This window comes from Lissotriton vulgaris, chromosome 10 (genome assembly GCF_964263255.1).
Source record: "Lissotriton vulgaris chromosome 10, aLisVul1.2, whole genome shotgun sequence".
Taxonomy (NCBI): domain Eukaryota; kingdom Metazoa; phylum Chordata; class Amphibia; order Caudata; family Salamandridae; genus Lissotriton; species Lissotriton vulgaris.
The window spans coordinates 118885846-118910668 of NC_141698.1; the positions used below are offsets into that span (position 1 = coordinate 118885846).

At 44.7% G+C, this 24823-nt stretch overlaps 1 protein-coding gene across 8 annotated transcripts in view; it reads left to right on the forward strand.

Annotated features, from left to right (window-relative positions):
* Nucleotides 1–24823, forward strand: part of RNF216 (ring finger protein 216) — a 776933-nt gene that overhangs the window by 630828 nt on the left and 121282 nt on the right. For all 8 annotated transcript variants that reach the window (XM_086940659.1, XM_086940658.1, XM_086940657.1 and 5 more), the window contains one exon: nt 9335–9432. In XM_086940659.1, the coding sequence (XP_086796785.1) occupies nt 9335–9432 (98 nt within the window). The remainder of the gene's footprint in view (nt 1–9334; nt 9433–24823) is intronic.

Here is a 24823-nt window from a genome sequence, read left to right on the forward strand (position 1 = left end):
CCAGTGTATAGACAAGTGGCAAGACTTCACAGATCGTTGCCTGGGATCTTGATTTTCTTGCTGAACTTCCTACTCCAAAGAGTTTGGTTGTTCAGGCATTAACCAGCACCATAAAACTCAACCATGTATGTACCTCTGATAAGTCTTAGTTTTTCAACCACTGGGTTTTGCAGCCTGTTTTGATGAATAGGCTCCTAGTCACATCTCATTTGTACATTATCCCACTAGCTAGTTAAACCATAATCCTAGACCGTTCTGTAAAATGCCACTGCTTCGTGACGGGGTCGTGGTTTTATCTACCAGCTGTAACACATGTTAATCCAAGTGTTTTTGTGGTAGGGGACAGGAATTGTTAGAAATAGGACATCACAAAATATGATGATCATGTTTGAAGCAATATTCTCTATTATATTTATTTGTATGTATTTGAGGCAGCATTGTGGCTCAAACTTTGTAGTATGGGCAGATGCAACCAAATACATGATTAGTGCTGGTCTTGATACTGATAATTGTCTGGGCAAGGCATTTGCATCACTTTGGTGCTGCACCGCCATGCGTGGATACGCTCCATAGGATTTTCAAAAGTCTTACAGAACTCGGTCTTGGGTATGTTTTACAGAGGGTCTTGCATGTTTGGCTAATGCACTGATTCTGCCTCCGAACGTTTCAAGGAGTGTAGGGCTATGGCATGTTCCCTGGGTGTTTTGGCCTCTCCCAAACAGTTTCCTCAACAGTTTCGCCCCAGTCCTTTTAAAGCCATGTCAAGGATCTGTCAGGCAAGCACAAAAGCTTCTTTAGCTTGCCATTGCTGGTGCACATCCACTCGTGGGAGGCAGGATCCATTACTTTCTCCTAAGATCACGTTTGGTTACTTCTGTCACATGGGCCCATCTGCTCAATAAGCATGACTATGCTCTACCCTTTCTTTCTGCTACACCAACTTCCTTAGGAGACTGCTAAAGATGTGCAGTAGTAGCTACTCGGCATTTGGACCAGTGGTAGGCCCCTCTCCCTTCCACAGCCAGAATTGACGATGGTGATAGATGCATCACTGTTGGGTTGTGGAGGTCATGTGGGGGAGATAAAGATCAGAGGACTCTGGTCTCTAGTGAAAGCTCAGCTCCATATCATCCTGCTGGAGTTATGAACCATTCCCCACCCCTTATAGGCCTTCCTACCGTCTAGCATAGGGAGGCTAGTGCAGATTCTCATGGACACATCCACCTCCATATGGTATTTAAACAAACAGGTGGACAGGAGTAAAGGACTCTGTGCCAGGAGGCTCTGCACCTCTTCAGTTGGTGGAAGCGTCTGGGACTCTTCCTGATCGTGAACCACCTGTCAGGGTCCTTGAATGCCAACATGGACAAGCTCATCGCACACTGTCTGGCAGACCACAAATGGTGACTACATTGTGAGGTGGTGCATGGCATCTTCCGGCAGTGGGGTGATCCCTGGGTAGATCTTTTTTCCACTGTGTAGAATGAGCATTGTCAAAGGTTTTGTGCATTGAGTTTCCTCAAGAGCACTCACAAGGAAATACATTTTAGCTGAAATGGAACCCTGCCTTTGTGTATGCCTTACTTCCTTTGCCTCTCCGGCCCGAGTTATGAAACAAAAAGATTAGGATCCAGGCCCAAGTCATTCTAGTGGCTCCAAATTTGGTCAAGAGAGTGTGGCACTCTGAGCTTCAGGAGATGAGCACCTGTTCTCCAATCTGGCTTCCACATTGGGCGGACCTTCTGTTTCTGCATCAGTACAAAGTCCTCAAACCAAATCTATGTAATTTACTCGGCTATTAGTTGAGATCGTGTGGCAGAAGTTGACTGCATTTGATCTGCCGCAGGAAGTGGTTGATATCATCCTCACCGCCAGACGTCCTTCAACAAAGTCCATTTAATCCGAATTATGGGATAGGTTTGTTGATTGGTGTGGTAACCTCAAGATTGACCCTTTAGAATCCAAGCTGTCCGATGTTTCTTGGTTTCTTGTGTCTATGGTCCCTGAAGACTTTGCAGTGGGCACTATTAAATCTTATTTTTCTGATGGATACTTCTAACTGCAGGTTTGTCTCCTTTAGAGTAATTCTTGGCCGCCAGACCGGATCGGAGAGCTTTTCAGAGCAGTGGCCTTTACACAAATAGATGGCATCATGTGGCTCTGCATTGACCTCCTTCCTCCCCGGAAGTGATGGAGTGTAGCCGATATAGATGCCACCCCCTCGTGCTTGCATCCATTTCTTCAGGTACGTAAAGATCCAAGACCAAACAGGGCTCATCCCCATCCTACTAATGTTTCCTCCAAAGAAGTTGTGAGGGCGTCAATGGGCCACTGTTCACTCGCAATCCACCAAGGTGCCCATTCCAATATTGTTCCAGATGCACTCCCAATTCCCTTGATCATCAGTGATGTGGCAACTGATTGAGTCCTTCAGGGAGGCCATTTTAGTTTGGCTGTCTCCTGGTTCCGTCTGATGCACCTTGGCCTCATGCATTCGCAGGGGTCTTTAGTTGGCTAACCCCCAACAAATTAATCCTCTGCGCCATCTGTGCCTATCCAATCCACTTAGGGTTCCTCACCTGCGCCTACATTGAGATGGCTAGTCCCCTTTCAATCTGATTCTGTCAGAACACTATCCCTCCTGCGGAGCTGCTATCAGGTGCTCCACAAACATTTTGGTTCGTACTCTGAGAGCCTACTACCATTTCGAGATGACAGTGCTGATGCTGGGGATATGTTACCCCCACACAATGGTAGTGCCGCTTTATATGTTGCCTAGCACACTGGGTTGATTAAGCTCCATGAACCAATTACCACGCATAGATGAGAACTGCTGTATTTTTTGGAGGGGGGATGTCCAGGCCCCCGCTTCCCCTATGGATATGAAACAAGAGTGGTCTTGTCGCTTCATGGATAAAGGAGATTCTGCCCTGAAACGCTTAAACGAAAGCCATTCCACTGTGCATTCAATGAACTTTTCTTGTTTTACCATGCCATTCCTTCAGCAATCCTGTCCCTTTAGAGGAGTCTACAGAAGGTTGGCATCCCTAAAATGCCAGGTCACCACAGATCGGGGAACAGGCAGACAGTGTGCTGGTCATCATGGACACCAATCCTATTGTTTCCACAGTCCAATGGCATTAGCGTTCAAGCCACTTTAACATCCCATTAGTGGCTCACAAACATCCTATAGGATTACAGATGCAACACTTTCTCCAGGGGTGGCAACCTATTACATCAAACAGATGGGTCTTCTAAATCATTTGTTGGAGCTAGGCACTTCCATTCTTTTTCAACCCACCTCACCTTGAGCCTACTTCAGATCAGCTTTCAGAGGACCACTTGGCGGCCTTACTGCAGGAAGTGCACCCTTGCTTGTGCAAAGGGGTCATAGATCGGGTGCTGGCATCTGAAACAGGGACTGGTTATTAATCCCATATTTCCTGGTGCTGAAGGAGGACAGAGGCCATATTCTTAGTTTACATCTTTGGCCTCTGAATGCTTTCCAGCAGAAGAACAAATTCAGGCTGCTGACATTGGTCCAGGTTCTGAATGATTTGGTTCTGGGTGACTGGGTAGTAGCCCTGGACCAGCAGAATGCATATTTTCATACAGCCATCCTGAAGACCCACAGACGTTACCTGTGATTCAGGGAAGCCAGGACAGTTTGTTTTCTGTTCTCCCACTCTTCCTTATCAGCACCCCTCAGGTTTTCTTGAAAGAGATGGCAGGGGACTCAGCACATCTTCAGAGGACAGGGCTAGCAGTTTTACCCTACCTCGTCAACTAGTTGTTGAAGGTAGGCTTGTCAAAATCACTTGTAGCCCTCCTCCAAGTGACTGTGAACATCCTGATATCATTCATGAACAAAAAGCACCTAAGTCGCAACGGACTCCTTCGCAGAGAATTCCTCTCATTGGAGATGTCCCTTCTATGGTACGGTTCAGAGCTTGTCCTCTGTTGCAAGGAGCACAGGGCTTTTGGGATATGATCCCTATGTTTCTGCGTCAGTCCTTGATCTGAGAGAGAATAGCTCTGTAGCTCCTTAGCTAATTTAGCCTCCTGCATCCTCATTGACTTTGTTAGGTGGCTCACCTCAATCATAGACCACCTCCAGATGACAGGGACTTATTACATCTCTAGGATTCGTGATCATTGTGCCGAAGACACATCTAACTCCTTCACTGAGTATTCCTTTTTAAAAGAGCCATCCTGAATATGATGCTGTTCATGGGCTTCCCACTGTTACAGTGGGATCAAGGCATTTGGGCTATTGTATTGTATTTGCATTTAAATAGCGCTTATTGCCCATGTTGAGGCGTCTAAGAGCTTCTTTGGCGAGTAGCACGCTACTCCGGAGCCCATAAAGAATTAGTGGTGAATTTGTTTTGTGAAATATGAAAGTGATTTGAGTGATTGATATGTTAGTCAGTTATTCCGATTGAGAAGGATAGTGGCGGGATAGAAGAGGTAAAAAAAGGTTTGCATTTATATAGCGCTTGCTACCCTTGATCGGGTGTTGATGTTCTTTTTCGGCGAGTAGCACGCTACTCTGGAACCCATACAGTGTAAGTGGTGCATTACTATAGTGAAATATGAAAGTAATTGGAGTGGTGGATATGTTAGTCATTTGGATTGGGAAGAATAGCGGCGGGGTAGAAGAGGTAAAAAGGTTTGCATTTATATAGCGCTTGCTACCCCTGATGAAGTGCTCACAATACCAACACACTTCTTATGTAGACCTTTTCAACTGGGTATCATTGCTCCTAGATTTACAGGTCATCCCTTCATTAAGATTCCTAATGCTCCTATTTGGGAAGTGGGGTTCCTTTGTGCCTGAATAGAGCTATAGTGAACTCGCAGGCTGATATTATATTGCTACTTAGGGCCTCAGGTTATAAGCTGCACAATGCTCACAAACCTTCCTTAGCAATTTGGGGCTCCATTATTCTTTGAGGAAAATATTATATGAATTTTTAAAATTTGCACCGTCATGTGAGACGCCAAACTCAATTTTGTGGTTCACTTTGATTCTGTAATCCAGCCACAAAAGTTCTTTGATCAGTGAAATGAGGCCCACCTCTTGTGAAGTGTTAAGATCAGTAGCCTTTTGGAGGTCTAAATATAGTCCATCATCAGTGTTGTAAGGGGGCCTCATCGCCCCCATAATTTGGAAAATTCTGCAAGTCTTGTATGGAGTCAGTCTGGAGTGAATGAGGCCAAAAATTATTGAAGATATTGGTGCTGAGGGAAAGATACTGCCAGAGAGGTCACCGCATCAGCTTTGCCTCCGTCATTCCAAAACGAGACATTGGCTGAGATCTATAATTTGGCTAACGATCCATCACAAGAGATCTAGAATTTGTCTAAGTATCCATCCCAAGTTTCGCATTTGGAAACTGAGCTTGTCTGCCTGGGAGTGGCATGGCCTCCTGCACAGGAATTGAGGTATGACTACATGCTGGAGAGGGACTAGGTTGGAGACTAATGGGATCAGAGTTGATCCCAGGTAGGACCCACCAACCGAAATCCAATTCAAAGATCCAGCAGGTCCAGGAGCCCAAAGTTTTCCCAAGTGGACCCAGAATCTGGAAATGTTGTAACATTGTTCCTTGAAGATGCCTACCTACTGTGGAGTCTAGGAAGACCCAGGGAATTCTGTCCATTCACAAAGTTGATATTTTCTGGAGAAAATTTGTGGCAGAGTTTGAGGCCATTGGGTTGATTTGCTGCAGCTATACTTTCTGATGTTCTATTTGGCCGGTCTAATGCCCTTCAGGACGTTGCTGTAGGAATCGTTATAAGTTATTTGTCGGCCTGCCTAAGCTTTCTGTCTGTGACTAATCGTATCACTTTTTTTTAAAGTCCACAGTTGCTATGCTTTTTTTCGGAAGGGCTCACATATGTTCCGTGCACCTTTTTTATGCCAAAGTGAAACCTTAATCTGGTTTTTAATGTGCATGCCTTTCAGTCTGTTCACAGCTGATCTTTGAGGTTATTGACCAGGTAAACAGTGAATTTTGTGTGTCTGCTGCGTGAGTGAAATCCACATGCTGCTGGTACAACCATAAGCCGCTTTCTTTGCTGACAACTTAGTGCTTTCGATGGAGGCGGCATTTCCATCTGAAGTCATGTGACCTTTCCATGTCGGGCAGTCCCTCATTCTTTCTACTTTCTAACCTCCGCAGTCCCTCATTCTTCCTACTTTCTAACCTCCACTACATCTCTCTAAGGTGTAGGTGACACTTGGTTGGACTCCTTAGCTTATATATTAACCCGACTAAGGAGTAGCGAACGGATGACTAACCTATACCTATGGCTATACCTTGGCCAAGAATGAGCTTGCGTTGGCCTTTGGGCCTATTCTACCAAAGCTAAGGCCATCACCACGGCCTTGGCTGTGTTTGTTCCAGTGCAGGAAATCTGGTAAATGGCTACACAGGTAGTTGATAGAAAAAGATCTAGTCTGATGCCTGAGGATTTCAGAAGGTAAGAAATCTGTGGTTAGGCAGAATATCTGCTAGAAAGAGCATTATCGAAGAGGAGAACGTTGTTGATAATTTTTGAATTGGCACACTTGGTATTCCAGTCTGTCAAGTGATAGCATGTGTCTACCTGCTAAACATAGTTGCTGCGTATATGCCCTCTCATAACCTCTGTTGAAACGGTCTAGTACTCGAACATGTCAGTGTAATCAAAATTCTGGTGAAAAGGAATCTGGAAATTCACCGGTACGGAACCGAACGTCTATTTTTTTTTTCAGACCTTCGAGATAAAATATTGTTAGCTTTCAGCAAATACTGGGCGTTTAGATCTACTCGGACCGCTTGTATTCATCTGTTGCTTTTAGAAGGCTAGAAAGATATTTATTTTCTTAACACAATTTTTCTAAAGATTTTGTTACTTTAGAGCCAGAATGCTTCTGCATCTACTCAGTACTGCACTCAGTTCAGAATGCTTTGCAGAATAATCCTATTCTTTTGTCATTGTCTTGAAGTCTACATTGGGTACAGCTTCCATCAAGATATTCATCTTGAAAGACTGTAATATTGATTATCACTTAAAGGAAAATTGATCTGCATCCATTCATCAGCTGCAGAGAACTTTTAAAATGCTGCTGTACATCTTAGGAATTGTATTGGTACCGCGTTAGAAATGCATAACTAATGTAATCTGAAGGCTCTTCTCTAAAATGTAGGAAATGCGTTTACTATCATAGCGCTAAAATCAAACCTGATAAACTCCTCTTTAGAACCTTATGCTGTGTTTTGGCTCCATTTTTATGCCTTGCCTGGGAAAGTACATCCGTGGTCACTTGAGACAGTTTGTTTAGTTACAGGTGGCTTAGATCTCATCAATTACTGTTGGTTGGCTTAATCACTCATCCCCTTGCTTCTTTGCAGCACGTCAGCCTAACTTCCTCTTTGTATGTTTGCTGCTCAAATGGTGAATGGCTGAAGTACTGCTTTCCTTGCCCATTGTGTCCTTCCACTGTTTACGCTTATAGAGGTACTTTTTTTCTGCCTCGTTGTTGCTTGCCACATCACTCCCCTTCACAAATCGGACCTTGTTAGTTGCTCCTGTTCTTCCTACCTCGCCCTTCTGCGTTGTTCTTTGCCCCCTTCCCTCCTGCTCTCTCCTGCTCTGTTTCTTTCTCTCCTCTGTTGCTTGCGCCTCATCCCGCCCTTATATTGCTTGCCCTGTCCCTACTTTGTTGTTTCCCCGATCCCTCCTGCCTCTCTGTGGCTTTGCTTGCCCTTTCACATCTACCCTCTCCTGCTTTGTTGCTTGCAACATACACCATACTTCCCTTGCTTTGTTGCTTGCTCTGTCGTTGCATGGTCTATCACTCACACCCACTTCTGCTCTCTGGCTTGTCCCATAATACCCAGCCATCCACCCCGTTGTTGCTTGCCACGTCCCCCTGTCCAACCTTCCATGTTGCTGCTTGCAACATTCTCCTCCTGTGTTACTTACCACTCCAGCCAGAATAAAAGCACTGAAGTGCTGCTGTGCAACATGGGTAAAAAACAATGACAAAGCCAATAGCGCTTGTTTAGGTGAGACCTATTGGTTTTTACCAATGTTTGTTATTTTTATTTGAGTGTATGTGTAATATACCGAAGCCACATGGCGTTCTGTTCAGATGTGCAAGGTCTGCAAATAAACTTACTGAAAGTACGGGCTAAATGGTGTTATTTATTTACAAAATAACATTAATTTAAATAATGAATGTTTTTTATTTTATTACTGCGTAATCACAACATCTTATAACTCGACCACGCCTATAAAACGGATCCTTTGTGTGTTGCAGCGGGTGCGTGAGTCGTCATAGGCAGTATGGGAATGCTTTCCCTTTGAGCATGTATTTGCGTTTTACAATGTCTAGTATAAATACAAGGAAAGAAAAAACGTGCAATATTTTGTCACACATCCAAAAACATGCACCAATTTACTTTTTAGAAACTCTGTACTCTTTCTTTGTCACTCCTTTTCTCTCCTTAGTCCTAGTATAACTTGAAAGACCATACCAGATAGAGTTCGATTGTATAAAGTGTTGTAGAGAATATTCTATCAGTGTATGTGTTTTCCCCCAAACTATTTCACTTGTTCCATTTAGTTTTCATCATCACCCGAGTGTTCAGGGAGACAAAATAGTGGGTTAGTATTGCTAGTTTTCAGCCAACCGCTTGTCGTCGTACATGTATCCTGCTGTATTACTAAACCAAGCATGGGAAATATGATAAATCAACAAAAAGACCAACATAGATACATACACAAGCGTTGATGCAGTGCTCTGGGAAATATTTCCGTAGTTGAATTGCTGCCACCTTACTAAGTAAAGTCTCCAGATGCAAACACAACATACCTACCTAATGCCCTGGACACAGAATTTCATTGAGAGTGTACAACCTTAATACTGAAATCATTAGGTTAGGTCTTCATAGTGAGTTGGACTGCTGGGTTCAAATGAACTGCACTGTATGGCCATTTGCAGTTTGTTTCTTCCCATCTCATGTGCCTTCAATGGAAACTGAAGGCGGTGGTCTCTGATCTTGTACCAGAAACTACTTCGAGTTTAAGGTTGACATGCAGACTCTTCGGTCATTCAACAAGTCGCTTTTTGAGAACTGGGAAGTATTACAGGCCTACTGCAGTTAAGCCAATATCTAGCTTAGTTTTTATGTTCCTCGGAATAGTGCCTGGATACTCCATGAGTAAGTTCTGTACAGATTTTCTCAATTGCATCCACCTGGTAAAGGTATTGATTTGTAGCCTAAGCCATGACAGCTTCTTCTCATTTTCTTAATCTTTGCTTTATTCTCATTCTCAGGAAACCTGCAGGAAATGTCAGTGGCCCTGGAAGGAGCATGAAGATTTCACCTGTGAGCAGCTGGCTGAAAAAGATGACATTAAGTACCGAGTCACAATGTAAGTTCCCTGCGGAAGTGTCTAAAATTAGGGTGGGGATGTAGGAGCATCCAGTGGCTTGCATGACAAAGTTGTGTGTTTTGCCATATTTATTATCGTATGTTAGGATTCTAACAGCGGTCTTGCGTGTGCAGCTTCTGAAAGGCTTGCTCAAAATCTCCATACTCTACTTTTCGTGGAAACCTTCTAAAGTTTAAGGAAAAGCTGCATAGAGACAGTTCTTAAGTCACCAAACGTGTGATGTGGTCAATGTTTCAAATGAAAGAGCAAACAGCAGCCCAGTGTTTGAGCATTACTGTTGGTAAAGTTCAATACACACTGTACTATTGACCCATTATCTATGACGTTGATGGAGGGGTCGCTGTTAGAGTGTTTATGTTCATGATTGTACCTGCCATATGAACAAGACTTTCAGTTCAGCTCGATCTTGTGAATCAACTGCTACAACAACACCAGGGCATTGTCTTTAGAACCAGTGCAGCTATTTTTACGAGCCAGTAGATGATATGTAATTGTGATATTTGTCATCACACATTAGAATGCATGGTGTAGGTGTAGCTTGTAGTATTGATATGAGATTTCTTTACACTAAATGTAAAATAGCCTCAAAAAAAGCACAGTATAGTACACTCTGAAGCTTTGCCACTACACATAAGCAGGCAATGTGTGCTAATGTTTGCTACATAGTTGCAGTAGGCAGACCTGACGATTTGGGGAGGAAAAGTCAATATAAGTTGCACAAACCATTGAAAGGACTTTGTGCTGATGAATCTACAAAATGGCAACTCTAGGAATTTCGCTGGTTACATCAAATGTTTCAAAATGCTATCCCAATGCAGGGTGTTATAAGTACAGTCTGAAGGTAGTTCTGCTGTTTGCACGTTGGGGATCTAGTGACCATTGGTGAAGGTAAAACAGTTGTAGATGGATGTGCTAATTAAATACAGTCTGTCATTCGAGGTTCCCCATAAGTTGCAACCCTCACCTCTGTATCTCTTCTGTGATGGTGTGTTGGATTCATTAGTGGAGAGGCTGGTCCTTCTGTGTCCACAAACACATCTTACAATTGAATTAGATGTGTTTTCATCCCTCTGCTCAGTCCACTAGAGTTTGGAATATCCACAGCTACCTCAAGGACTCTTTCATAAAGCAAACTTTGCACTGATGACCCACATGTCTTATTCCCAAAGGGTTGAGAGTAACAGAATGACGCAGAAACATGCAAATGTTAAATGATATACAAGATTGAAACGCTGCAATAAGAGCGTGAAAAACTTTGTGAATTGATGCCTAATGGCCAGACTTTTATACGCCTGGTGCAACTTCTGGATTTCAGCTGTGAGGAATGTACTGCTAGAACAGCTTGTCCTATCCCTGAAGTAAGTGACCTGAGAATGTGTGAGGAGAGAAAAAACGCCTTGTTACAGGCTAACACATCTTGTGAGGCTATTCATTTTGACCCAAGACGCACTCTTTATAGCACTTTGGCCATCAGAAAAAGGCTTCTAATAACACAGTTGAGCTGGGAATCAGTGAATCTTACTCTGAACTACAGGGGTGTGTGAGAAGGTAATCCTAGTCTCTTAAAATGTGTAAAATTCATTGAAACTTTGGTTACAAATTAGTTTTTTTATTATTTTTTTTAAATACCAACAGACACCTTGTATAAAGTCTAATGAAATACCAGTAAGAGTCTAGTTTAAAATGTCCCTTGGCAAAACTTTTCTATAAAACCATTCTTCTGCTGTATCTCGCGTTACTATTTTATGTGCAGATCCCATTTGGGTAAACAAAGTCACTGAAAATCGCATAATATATAAATTTGAAAAATTATCTAAGGGCTTAACTTCTTGAGAGCAGACGCTGTAATTTTATATACATAGACAAGCATGTTCCGTAGATTCCTACAAATTTCCTTTTTATTAGCTTTAAAAAAATATATTTTATAAACATTGATGAGAAAATATACCACAAATAACTCCTTGAGCCTTGTGCCACAAATTCAGAGCACATCACCAAAGTCTATTCTCAGGTGTATTCCCTTTTATGTTTTAAAGGAGTTTTTATCATGTCTAGTAAGATTTGTCTCCAGGGCTATCGCTGAAATGTATTTCTACTACCTTTTCCACTTCATTGAGCACCCTAGCCGTAAATGTCTGTAAAGCTTTGAACTCTTGTTTGCAATAGATACTTCTAGGCAGATTCCTCACCTTTTAAAGTATTGTCATCAGGTGGCAGAACGGAATGGATTCTGAGATTTCCAAGTAATTACTCACACATGCGTGTGATGCCAGGGGGCCCAACATGACTCCTTAGCAACCTTGCACCACCCAGAAGTGACAGAGCTGCGCACAGATAGGTGAAACCCCTGCCCATTGATGTCAGTTTCTTGCTTTTCCTGATCCTTCAACACAGATAAGGAGCTTCACACCCAACCTGTTGGTCTTCTAAGGCCTGCTACATTTTTCATTGTGCCCCGAAAATGTCTCCTGCCCCAAAACAGGATTCAGGGCATGCTGTGACTCAGTGATGCAAATGTTGGTCACGGGCCACTGTGATATATGCGAATGGGGTTTTGGCTCCAGTTACAACTCTAAGATGTGTAACATTTACGCCAGGATACAGCCAAAGGCATTCAGAGAGCAGAAAGCAAATATATTAATCACTGAATAGGCGAAGAGATTGAACTAAAACTGTGATTCCTCTCCAAGCTCGAGAGCATGTTCCCCTCCTGAGGCTAGTCCGAAGCTTAATCTTGGTCCTGCTTGAGGTCCGCAAGTAAGTCAAAATCCAAAGTGCATCTCGAGCATAATAAGGCAAAGAGGGATTCAACACTGTCCCCATACCCTCACCACTCAGTCAGACAAATGTCATGCTAAAGGACCTTCGCCTCCAGCATCCGCTGGCTCGAATCGTATTGCACAGTAGTTGATTCCAATGCGCTGCACATTCCCTGGACCATCTCCAAACCCTCCGTGGATATTTCCCTTCAAAGAACCTTTTGCTGTAGATTTTTAAGACCCGGCTGGCTCTTTCTCGAGTGCCTTCAGGACCCATGGAGCCTATAGTAACACTTTTGCCAGTGGGCTCGCCCCTGGTTCAGACTTTCTCTGTGGGACTCATCACCAGCCCCATATTGATGCAAGTCCTAACATGCACTCAGGCCCCAGGGTCACACCTGTGTTGACTCAGTCATCTGTACTTGGCCTGGTGCCTGTGCCAGTCTCTAACCCCGAACTAAAGTTGGTCCACGCCAGAGCTATGTCACTCTAAGATATCACTAAGATGCTGCCAGCCATGATTGGAGTTGACTCCAAGTCACTTCCTCGTGGATAGTGCTTTCTTTCTTATTTTTTTGGGTGGTGCACAGAGCAGCAGAAATCCTCCTCCTACAGTGGTCTACTGTTGAAACTAAATCTGATTAACCAACAGGAGTCTTCCTGTTCAGACTGGCTTCCACTGAGCCCTTATTGCCTTTAATGAAGTGCTCATGGGCACTCCTATCGCCACTTGGATGAGATAATGTTTGGCTGTTCCATTCAGTTGGCCTGTCCCCAGGCTGGCCCTTGGTGAACCAACATTCCACTCATAACACCCGAAGCCATAAATTGTAGTGGTGCTATGATACAGGCTTTTACTAGTAAGAGGAATCCTAATGTCTTTCCTACCATCCCTTAGGGCAAGCCCGGACCATGCTCTCTGGATCGGAGCCAGTGACTTTTGCTTTTGGCAGGCCTGGCGAGGGAGAAGAATTGGAGGGGTTTGAGAAACCTTATGGATACCAGTATTCCCTATATAAGAACGAGGACAACTGGTTTAAGGAACTGGCAGAGGCCAGTGGGTTAGAAACATTACCTGACACTAGCTTGGTCTCTCCTCTTAGCCTGGCTATGGAGGAAGGAGTTTATTTTACTATGGTGGTGCTTTTGGAGGTCTTGGACCTTCAGCTACCTACAGTGGTGGTCAAGAAGGAACGTCTTGACAGAGGTGCTTCAGCCAGGAGTTGCCCCTTCTGAACCTTTACTTCCCTGTAAGGAAATCCTCACCAACGCCCTACTCAGAGCATGGTCCAAACTCTGCACAGGAGCTCCAGTGCATAGTACAATTGCCGGCCGCCATCGCCCTGCTCCTAGGACTCTAGTCTCCTTGCCTAGCACCCCACCCCAGAGATCTTGGTGGTCCAAGCACCTCTAGAATCAACCTTGGGCACAGTCCTTACCACACTACTGGATAGGGAATCCAAGAGGCTGGATACCTTTGGGAAGAGAATGTTTTCTTACGCCAACCTTGCACTGCGGTCAGTGAACACCGCATATCTTTTGGGCTGATAGTCCCATACAATAAGTGCTCGCTGTTGTCTCAGAAGACGCACGAGCCATACTCTCCCAAGCTATTGCTGGCGAGAAAGACGCAGCAATTATGGACTAGACGGGACCGACTCGCTTGGTAGAGCGATTTCACTGTCTGTGGCCTTGCGGTGCCAAAGCTGGCTGAAAACCACTGAAGTTTCAGGGGATGCCCAGCTTCACTTACATCATTCTCATCATTTTGGAGAGAAGGCGGACTCCGTGCTAGCGTGATTAAAGAATAGTACTGCTACGGCCAGGTCCTTGGGCTGGTCTGTGGCCCTTCGTCATCCCCAGTCCTACTTCCGCACCTTTCTTTGCCACAGAAGGGGCTCCAACCGCACCCATACTCTCCCAGCCATCACGGCCAACAGGCTTTCTAGCCTTTTAGTGGCCACGATGCTGGTCCTATAGTCAACGTGGGACAGGTAGCCTGAGGTCGTATCAGTCTACCCTCGAACCACCCCACCCTCTAACCACCCCAGGTCAGCTACAGCCTGCAAACTTCAGTTTGCACTCTGACCATCATGGACATCCAGTGGGTAGCAGGATACGCCATCACCTGCACCACTGGCGGTCAGCAACTTCAGACCATTTGGTTTTGTAAATCATCCAAAGGGGCTAAACACCCCCCCCCCCCCTTATGACTTCGCCTCCATCCATGCCACTCACCTAAGAGTGGCTGACAGAGGACCACCTCTCTTTACTTCATCAGGAAGTGCAGGCTGTCTTGGCCAAGTAAGCCATAGAGAGGGTGCCCGGCACCAGAAGTAGGTTGTGGTAGCTATTCCCACTACTTTCTGGTGTTCAAGAAAGATGAAGGCTTTCGATCTCTCCTGGACCTGCTGCTCCTTTTCAGACTTGTCCTGAAAAAGAAGAAATTCAAGATGCCTCACTCGTACACGAGTTCAGTCTGCCCTGGACCCGGGAGACTGGTGGGTAGCACTGGGCTTGCAAGACTCAACTTTCCACACTCCCATCCTGCCTAGAGACTTTACTTGCAGCTCACGGTGGGCCAAGAGCCCTTTCCATTGGCTGTGCTTCCCTTTGGCCTTACCAGCTCCCCTTGGGTGTTCACCAAGGTGATAGCAGTGGTTACAGCTCATCTACAGAGGTCGGGGGTTCTCGTTCTCCCTACCTGAAAAGACTGCCCGTTTAAGGTGAGCTTGCCCAGGCAGTCGTCTTACACTTCTAGGGTTTACTATCAACATGTCAAAGTCACAAGTGTCTTCATCTCAGATACTCCTTCTGATCAGAGCTGTTCTGGACATCCAGAATATTCTGGCTACGATACAGATGTTTCAGCCTCTATCCTGGACTTTGAAGGTTGTTGGGTCTCCTGGCCTCCGCGCATCCTGCTTGTACCTCAAGCCTGTTGGCATATGCAGGCTTTGCAGTGGGACCTGAAGTCCCGGTGGACGCTGCATCAGGAGAATCTTTCCGACATGGTCCAGATCCAAGTGCAAAAGATCTGAGGTAGTGACTGATGAACTGCGATCAGGTCACGGGCATACCCCACTCCATTCCCCAACCAGGGCTGACTCTGGTGACTGAGAAGTCACTTCTGGGATGGGGCGACCATCTAGGAGAGGTGGAGATCGGAGGACTCTGTTTTCCGGCAGTGTCCGGGCTCCACATCAACCTGTTGAAGCTTCAGGCAATTTGCTTGGCATTGATGGCCTTTCTTCCTTAGATCAAGGGAAGACTGGTCAACAGCCATGTAGTACTGCAGCAACCCAGGTGTGGTGAGGTCGTGCACCCCTTATCAAGAGGCCCTGCATATCTGGACATGGCTGGAATGCCAGGTTATTTCCATGTTGGCTAAACACCTGGCGGGCTCTCTGAACTCCAAGGCGGACAAACTCAGTTGAACATGGCTTTCAGATCACGAATGGCATCTCCACCCAGGGGTGGTGGAAGTTCTTTCAGTAGTGGGAGAGCCTTGGTTAGATCAGTTTGCAACTGCCGAGATTGAGCAGTGTCATCAGTTTTGAGTGCTTGAGTTTCTCTGAGACACTTGCCAGTGTCTAAAATTATCTTTGAGCCAGTCACCCATTAACAGAGCCCTGTGTGTTGCAGGTACCCCACCCACCCCACTCAGCCTTGCCACCAGGAAAACAAAAAGAATTAGATCTCTTCTGACCTATCCTGCTAAACGTTTGTGTTAAGGTGAGCAATAACACGGAGTGAAAACTACTACTGTCCATGCCTTCTTTAACTTTTGTACAACAGGAAAAAATATAGCTTCATTTGAGTAAGTCAAACTTTTAATGTGTCGAAGTATGCCACTGCCAATGGTTTGTTTGTGGAAGTTACCAGGCCCACCACATTATAAAGTATGCCTACACTTTAGTTGTCGGCATGAAGTTGCATTGGATTGTGCATACCACATACCTCAGCACTTTTCCTAGTCTTTGGGATTCGATTTTGACCTCTGAGTTAACCAGTGAAATCCATCAGGAGGAGTCACATTTGTCTCCAGGCCTCTACTTCTTAAAAACACCTGCCTTCATATCTTGAGGCCTGACAGTAGCTGTCCTGTTCTCTTATACTTTTTAAACATTCCCTCCCAAACCCCCAATTTTTAGGTCTTTCCTACCAGACCGCTGATGCTATGTGTTTGGAAAAGACCTACTGTGGGCTTACCAAGAACCTAGTATACTTTAAGCCTGCTCGTTTCTTACCTTTGGTTGGCTTCAGTGTCCTCATTTGCCTGCTTCTTATTTGATGGCTTTCCTTGTCTATCTTGTTTGGTCTTCCTTGGAGCATAGCCTCTTTACCACTCTTGATTGACTGACTTGAGCCCTTCCAATGCTCACTTTTAGGGAACTGTTTGCTCCCCCCCTCAAATGTTCACTCCTCCAACAAATGCTCACTCCCACAGTGCACAAAGTTTCTCTCTCATGTACTTCTCATCTACTCCCCAGCTCTATGTTCTCTCTCTTGTGTGCTTCTTTGTTGCTCTCCGTGTTGCAGGCACCCATGGGTGTTGCTCTTTCTCTGGAGTTCTTCTGCCTCGGATTCCCCACTCTGTGTTCTTCAATCCATCGTATTGTCTCCATTTTGTACTAGTAAATTTATTTTAAAAGTTAGCAAATGATGCCCTTGTCACACTACTGAAGAGCGAATGCGGAATGACTTGTTTGTGCATGTCAACGTACGTACACGCACTAGCGGATGATGCGACTGCCATTAGCAGTCACTTTGGTATGCCTTTTTTCACTTTTTCTTTTTTTTTTTTAAATCAACGCTGCACATCATTGAGAGAAATGATTTTGCTTTTTCACAGCAAAGGTATACAGCATTGGCAAAAGGCATTTGGGAAACAAATAGGTCTCAACGGTGAAACCTGCTGACTTCATCAGTATTTTTATTTTTAGCTTTAGTTGCCTTTTGTTTTGCCTTTCCTTGCATGTGACATTTTAGTATGGCGTCAGGGTTTGAGTTATCAGTTTTGTAAAAATTCTTGCTTTGGAGTTTTTCATGCTGTAAATGTTTTTGTAGTCGTGGTGCGACAGCCCTTTCTTATAGCGTTTCCCAAATTAGAACCGGAGGACACACCTGCTGTTCGTCCTTCTCCTATTTAGACAAACTTTTTTGATTATTAAAGAATTTGCTTTGATATTAGTTGTTTTTGTTGTGCTTTGTGTGATGTGGACTGTGACCTCTTCTCAGAGCACAGACTTTATCCTCTTTGTGCCTTAGAATCCCTTGCTTATCTTCTTTCTTAGTAGTCTTGTTTATTGTGCTTCCACCTCTAGTGCTTCCACTCACACTCTCCATTACCACCTTTGATTTTGTTTTCTGGAATGCAAATGCCTTGCCACATTAACTATTTGTATGCCTCCTATACCAGAGCTTCTCCTTCTTATAAACATATTGTTGAGTTTCACATACTTAAACAGTCATTTGTGAAGATCTACAGTGAGCTTCTGAGTTGTGGTAGAGCTCTGTGGAATAAAACTCCTCACATGAGTAGTGTACCTGTATTAGTCTAACGTTTCTTGAACTGCATGTCATTAACCTCAGGTAGGAAGTTTATTTCCCCTTTCTATAACAAGGAATGCCAATATCGTATTGCTGCTAATAGTCAGAGAACCCACTGATCTAGAAACACTTTCATGTTGTCTCTTTTCCTGCAGAAAAACCTCTTGCAATACTTCCTCTTAGAGGCTTCCTCTGGTCCTATCTATATTCATAAAGATTACATCTGTTGAGGTTCATTAATTCAACCACCTCCTCCCCTATGTAAAACTCTCTTCAAACCTGCTTAGCTTGCATGGATTCATGTCTACTGGAAATTCTTGTCTATTGTTCTCTCTCGTCCCTATACCACAATGGCCTAGCTACAATTATCTTGCTTTATGTCCACCACAGCTTAAAATCACTTGTAGTATGCTTGTGGCCCCCTATCACCTTTTAGGTTATTCCTCCCAATGACACCACTTTCTCTGGCTGTTCAGAGATATCCTGTTTTTCTTACTTCCTCTTTTTCATCTTGTTCTCCTTCGGTGTTGTAAGGGTTTACTTATCCAGGAATCATTCTCCAGCGTGACTTGTGTTTATGATTTGGAACAGTTTTACCCATTTTATAAGCATTCCATTGCTTTCATTCAGCAACATCCAGTGGGATCTGTTGCCTTCCCTTGGATTTACATGTGTTTGACTGGGTACCAGCTGAACCTATTCCCCAATAATAGCGGGCAAGTCTGTGCTAATTGACTTCCTCCTTCAGTTGGAGAGCTGCAGGGCAAAGTCTTGGTCACTGTGTGATTTGAGTCACTAGATGCAGTTTTTCTTTGGCCCATTCTCCTCTCCAGGTATGCCCATTCTTGAGTCCCATGCTCACCATGCCACAGCAATCAAGCTACAACAACTGACGAGTCCTATCTAGGCCAATATTAGTATGGGTTGCTTCTGGCCCCTTTAAGAGCGGACCTGGCATGGCAGTTCAAGCTGGGTTGTCCAATCGTAGCAGCATCAGGGCTGATTTTCATATGTCTGGATGCTGTCTGGGTTGGCATAGTGTGCAAACAATATAGATTGGAATGTGGCCCCACATAATTACAAGTGACTGCTATGAATTCATGCATTCCTATAGTTGTTTTTTTCGTTCCACTATCGATGAACTTTCGATGATGCTTCCTCCGACTGCCAGTTATGGAAAAAAGCTTCACATGCATCTGCTTTGGTTTTCTCTACTCTTAAGAATAGCCTTTGGTGTGGCATCTCGAAGTCCAGACTTGCTCAGTCAGTTTTGGGAATGGCGATTCTATGCCCACCTCAAGTTTGCTCAATCTTGAAAATTGACACACGCTGTCTCAGAATTTGGCATGCTTGCAAATCTTTGCTGAGGCTAAAAACCTACTACTTTTGTGTGCTACGCTGCAAAATGCACTTGATTATTTGTTTATTGATCAAGTTACTACTTTCAGCTCATAACCGCTACAGGTCATCACATTATCTGCTACACCTACAAACATAAGGGCTAGTCTAGACATCTGTAATTATATATTTTGAAGAATTAGCTGTGTATTTGGAAAATAGAGACTTATCAGTCAATAGTTAACATCGCTCTCATCGAGGCTTTCATGAAAGGTCTTAAATGGGTTATCCTCGTAGACTGCCTCCTTTTTATTCTTGAGATCTTACTGTTAACCTTGCTTAGCCTATGTGGGCGCATTCAAGTCACTCCACTTGTGTCCACTACACTTCCTTTCGCAGGAAGTAGTTTTTATTGGGGCGATCTCTTGTCTCAGAAGAGTAAGTGAACTTCAAGTGTTATCAGAAGAGGAGCTATTTATGCATGTACACAAAGACAGATCTGTGCAGCGCATACACCCGGTCGGAGAAAAAGGAAGGTAACTTTATAGTCTTATTCACTTGAAATGGTGAGATAGCTAGAATTGGTAGGTGAAATCTGTAGGACATTATGTATTGTATATACTATTCGGGCCACATGAACACTAAAGTTTTTGTTGACTTTCGCAAAGCCACACCTTGGCAACCCTGTTTAAAACAGGGCCTCACAAGGTGGATCTGTAAAAGCATTCAGCTATGTTGCACGAAATCCAAACGCACACGCCACTCAATACTAAAAGCACGTTCCACTCATAAAAAAAAAGAAGTCAAAGTGGCATTATTTGGCAATATTCCTTTAGCATTAATGTGTAAGGTTGTTACCTGACCTTCTATCCACATATTTACTAAACTACTGTGTGGACATTCAAGCCCAGACAGGAAGTGCTAGTCGGGCAACTACTTGAAACTGTTACGCACCTCTTCGAATTCAGCTGAGAAGCCAATGAATTAGGTTTCTGGCAACTGCTTTTTAGTCTATGCAGAGCATATGATCTGATCTGGGGCAGCCTTAGGCATGTGCAAGCTGTGCACCTGCACAGGACCACCAAACCCCAGGGGCCGCCACGCCAATATATATCCTTAATATAATAATCCTCGTAGATTGGATACATATTTGCTTGACGGCCCCTGGCAAGGATTTGGCGGCCTCCGGCTCTGTTCCACTTCCAAACACCCTGACCGCCCCCCTCTTCACTGGCCTCCGCGCTCTGCCCCGCCCTGACCTCCTCTTCTGGGGCCCCCTACCTACGCTCCCTGCCCAGGGCCGCCATGAGCCTAGAGCCACCCCTGCATATGCTCTACAACTGCATATTCTTCAAATAGAAACTATTCCTTGCCTGTGAGAATCGGCTTGGAGCTTTTAGTGCTGTAGATTCACTTGTTGTCAGCCACCTCTGCCTCGAGCAAGAGTTAGAGGTATAATGTTCGAGGCATGTGGGCTGCTGAATTCATATCTGTGCATAGATCGCCGCCTAGTGTTGGGTCCGGATGATTGCACATTGTTGTCCTGGAAAAGTCTTCGAAGTATCACGAGATAGGTGGCTCGTCCCCTGGACTACAGTGCGCATGGGCATCCTCTCCATCCTCAGATTGTTTTTTTCCGCCATTGGGTTCGGATGTACTTTCCTTTACTCCAAGTTCGGAATCGAAAAAAACTTTTCTAAAAGGCCATAAGGCCTTCGGACTCGTCGGTATTGTTTTGATCGGTGCCAACAGCTTTATTTTACAGTTTATTCACCTCAGGACGTCGAATCGGGCCGCAGGCCTTCTCGACGCCAAGAAGACCGGTCTTCGATGGAACGAAACCCATTCAAAAGATGCCCTCTTTGTAATTCTAAATGCCCACATATAGATAAACACCCTGTATGTAACAAGTGTTTATCTCCAGAACATAATGAGACCGACCGCCTAGCCTGTGCCCAATTTCGATCCAAAAAGACACTTCGGGTTCGACGGGCCGCAAGGCAAATCATGCACAAACCAGCGCCAGAGCCGGAAAATATCTTCGACGATGAACAAGATCTCATCGAGGCCGAAGATTCAGATCAACAGTCGGATCAAGATTCAGAGCATGACTCCAACTACTATGTCGACGAAGATGAAGACATCGTCGAGGTAGGAGACGACGAACAAGGGATCGGGGCCATCAAAGACGACTCCAGTGATGAAACGGGGCCAACCGTGAGTACAACGCCCCAAACATACACTTCTATGATTCCAAAGGCTCAGGTCGAGGCATCGCCGGAAGGCCTTAGCCAAGATCTCGAAACACATTCTATAACCCCGCGATACAGCTCGGCTAAGAATATTAGAAAAGAGCCATTGGATCAACGTAACCCGAAGTTGTTGATATCGAAACCAAAAGTTATGGAACCAAAAACGAAACCGAAACTGATCGACAACACAGTCATCGGACCATACTACTTCGATCCATCAGAATCGATCCCAAAGAAAATCGTCGACAACACGGTCTTCGGCCCAAACTATGTCCATCCATCGGAGTCGAACACAAGGGTCGTCGAGCCAAAGGCCGGCGCACCTACATCCACTCCAAAACCGAAGGCCGTCGAACCGAAGAGATCGGCGCCGACAACACAAAAAAGGGACTCGATCCGAAAAAGGTGGGCGAACCAAAACAAAGAATCGACAAACCAATGGTTGTACAACAAAAACATATTGAGCCGAAGAAAATTGACCCGAAGAAAGGCATCAAGCCGAGACAGCAAATCATCGGTCCAAAAACACCGGTTCCGAAGATGCTACAAAGTTATAAGGGGACTATCGACTCAACAAAAAATGTCGAAACAATAAAAACCTCTGCTCCAAAGAAACAGGCACAACCTAAAAAGACTGTCGAAACACAGAAAACTCTCGGACCGATCAAATTTGGTTTGCCAATTTCCTCTAAAACAAAGGCATTCGACCCGAAAACCGGTACCGACCCGAAACAAACTAAACCAAAGACATTGGCAAAACAACCAAGAACTACTGAGCAGGAGCTCTTATATCCAGACCCCTCATCAGAAGAACAATCAAAACTTTACATTGACCCTAATTCTGGCAAAGTCACTCTATACAAGAGAAAAATCAGACCAGAAACTGAATAAGAGACTTATGTCATCCCACTCAAAAAGAAAAGGGACTGTGCTACTTCACCTATTCTTTTTGAACCTATAAAACAAACTATACCTAACACGTACTCATATACACCTACACACTCAGATGAAGAGGTGGATTATGAGGATAATGAGGAATACAATTACACAGTAGACCCTGACCAAGACAGTCGAGCTCAACCATGGGCAGATACAGTACATCCTGGTGATTCTCAGCCCATTCCAGATGCACCTGCATACCCTGCTAAGCCTTCTCCTACAGAGGATACAGCTACTTGTAATGCACTTATAGATAGGGCAGCCCTCCATCACAATGTAGAGATGCATGCAGACCCCATTGAGGAGGATTTCCTCTTTGACACTTTTGCAACGTCAGAAAGATCTGTCAAAACACTACCTATGTTAAAAGGGGTACTTAAACATGCAGGTGACATATTTAAAGAAACAACTAGGGCACGAGTAATTAACCCCAGAATAGAGAGGAAGTACAGGCCAGCTCCAGTAGACCCCACATATATTAAGGGACAACTGCCTTTGGATTACTTTGTGGTATCCAATGCACGTAAACGTGCAAACTCACAAACCACTGGAGGAGCTCCACCTCCTGACAAAGAATCAAAGATCTTGGAGGCCTCAGGGAAAAGGGTAGCAGCTCAAGCTGCTAATATATGGCGAATATCTAATACACAAGCCCTGTTAGCTAGGTACGACAGGGCACATTATGACACTCTAGAGGCACTTCTCCAATATTTACCTGAACCTTACAAGGAACAGGCTGAAGACCTTGTACAGGAGGGACAGCTAATAACTAACGCCTCCATTAAATGTGCCCTAGACGAGGCATATACAGCGGCCAGATCAATTAACACCAGTGTTATGCTCAGGAGGCATGCATGGCTTCGCCTCTCAGGTTTCAAAAACGAAGTCCAGTCTACTTTATTAAACCAGACAGTAAATCCTGACTATTTGTTTGGTCCAGCTGTAGATACAATCCTAGACAAAATGAAAAAGGACACTGAAACAGCTAAGTCTATGGGAGCCTTACAATCCCAACAGCATAGAAGCTCCTTTCGTCGCTCCAATTACAGAGGGGCTGCAAGAGGTAGCTCATCACAGCAGACCTCACTCTACAAAGCAAATATGCAAACCACCTACAATAAAAACAATAGAGGTGGATACCGCGGCAATAACAACAAAGGCAGAGGACGAGGGAATAACACCACCAGATCCTCTACCAACACAAAACAGTGACTTCTTAGCGCTACCCCCAGACCATACAACACCAGTCGGGGGGCGATTACAGCAGTTCCTACCAGTCTGGCAAAACATCACTACAGACAAGTGGGTAAGGCAAATCATCCAGAATGGCTATTGCCTAGAGCTAACCTCCACACCACCCAACATACCACCAAGACACCGTCCTATGTCTGCAGAACACCTAAACTTATTGCAGCAAGAAGTCATCAGCCTGCTGCAAAAAGGGGCCATAGACCTAGTACCATTAGAACATCAGGGTACAGGGGTATACTCACTATACTTCCTCATCCCCAAAAAGGACGGGTCTCTCAGGCCCATATTTGACCTCAGGCCCCTAAATCAATACATTTTATCAGAGCATTTCCATATGCTCACTCTACAACAAGTCTTACCACTGCTGCAACAAGGAGACTTCCTCACAACTTTGGACCTCAAAGATGCATACTTCCATATACCAATACATCCTGCTCACAGGAAATATCTCTGGTTCACAGTCCAAAATCAACATTACCAATTCAAAGTCCTTCCATTTGGTGTAACAACAGCCCCAAGGGTGTTCACAAAATGCCTAGCGACAGTAGCTGCACATTTAAGAAGACAACATATTCACGTCTATCCGTACCTGGACCTCCTACACAGTCTAGGCTTCACGTTGAACTACCCAAAACCTCATCTCCAACCGTCCCATGTACAGCAGTACCTGGGAGCAACAATAAATACTCTGCAAGCAAAAGCATACCCAAACACTGCAAGAATAAACGGTATGCAACTGCTGATCCAAAAGTTCAAGCCCCAACACTCGCTCTCTGCCCGAGTGTTTATGTAACTCATAGGCATGATAGCTTCGTGCATCTTCATAGTCCCTCACGCAAGCTTGCGCATGCGTCCGCTACAACAGTGCTTAGCACAGCAGTGGCTCAAGGACTAATAACAGACCTAGTGTTGGTGACCAGCCGTGCATACAACTCTCTGCATTGGTGGAATCCACAAAACCTTTGCAAGGGACGACTGTTCCAAGAGCCTGTACCCCAAATAGTGTTGACAACAGATGCATCCCTGGCAGGATGGGGAGCCCATGTCCTTCAATACACAGTGCAGGGCCTATGGACAACACAACAAAAGAAAATGCACATCAACTTGCTAGAGATGTTGGCAATTTTTCTGTCAATGAAAGCGCTCAAAGTACATTTATGCAACAAGACGGTGTTGATCTGGACGGACAACATGACAGCATTGTACTACATACAGAAACAGGGAGGAACACACTCTCCACAGCTATCACATCTAGCCCAGAGCATGTGGAAGTGGGCC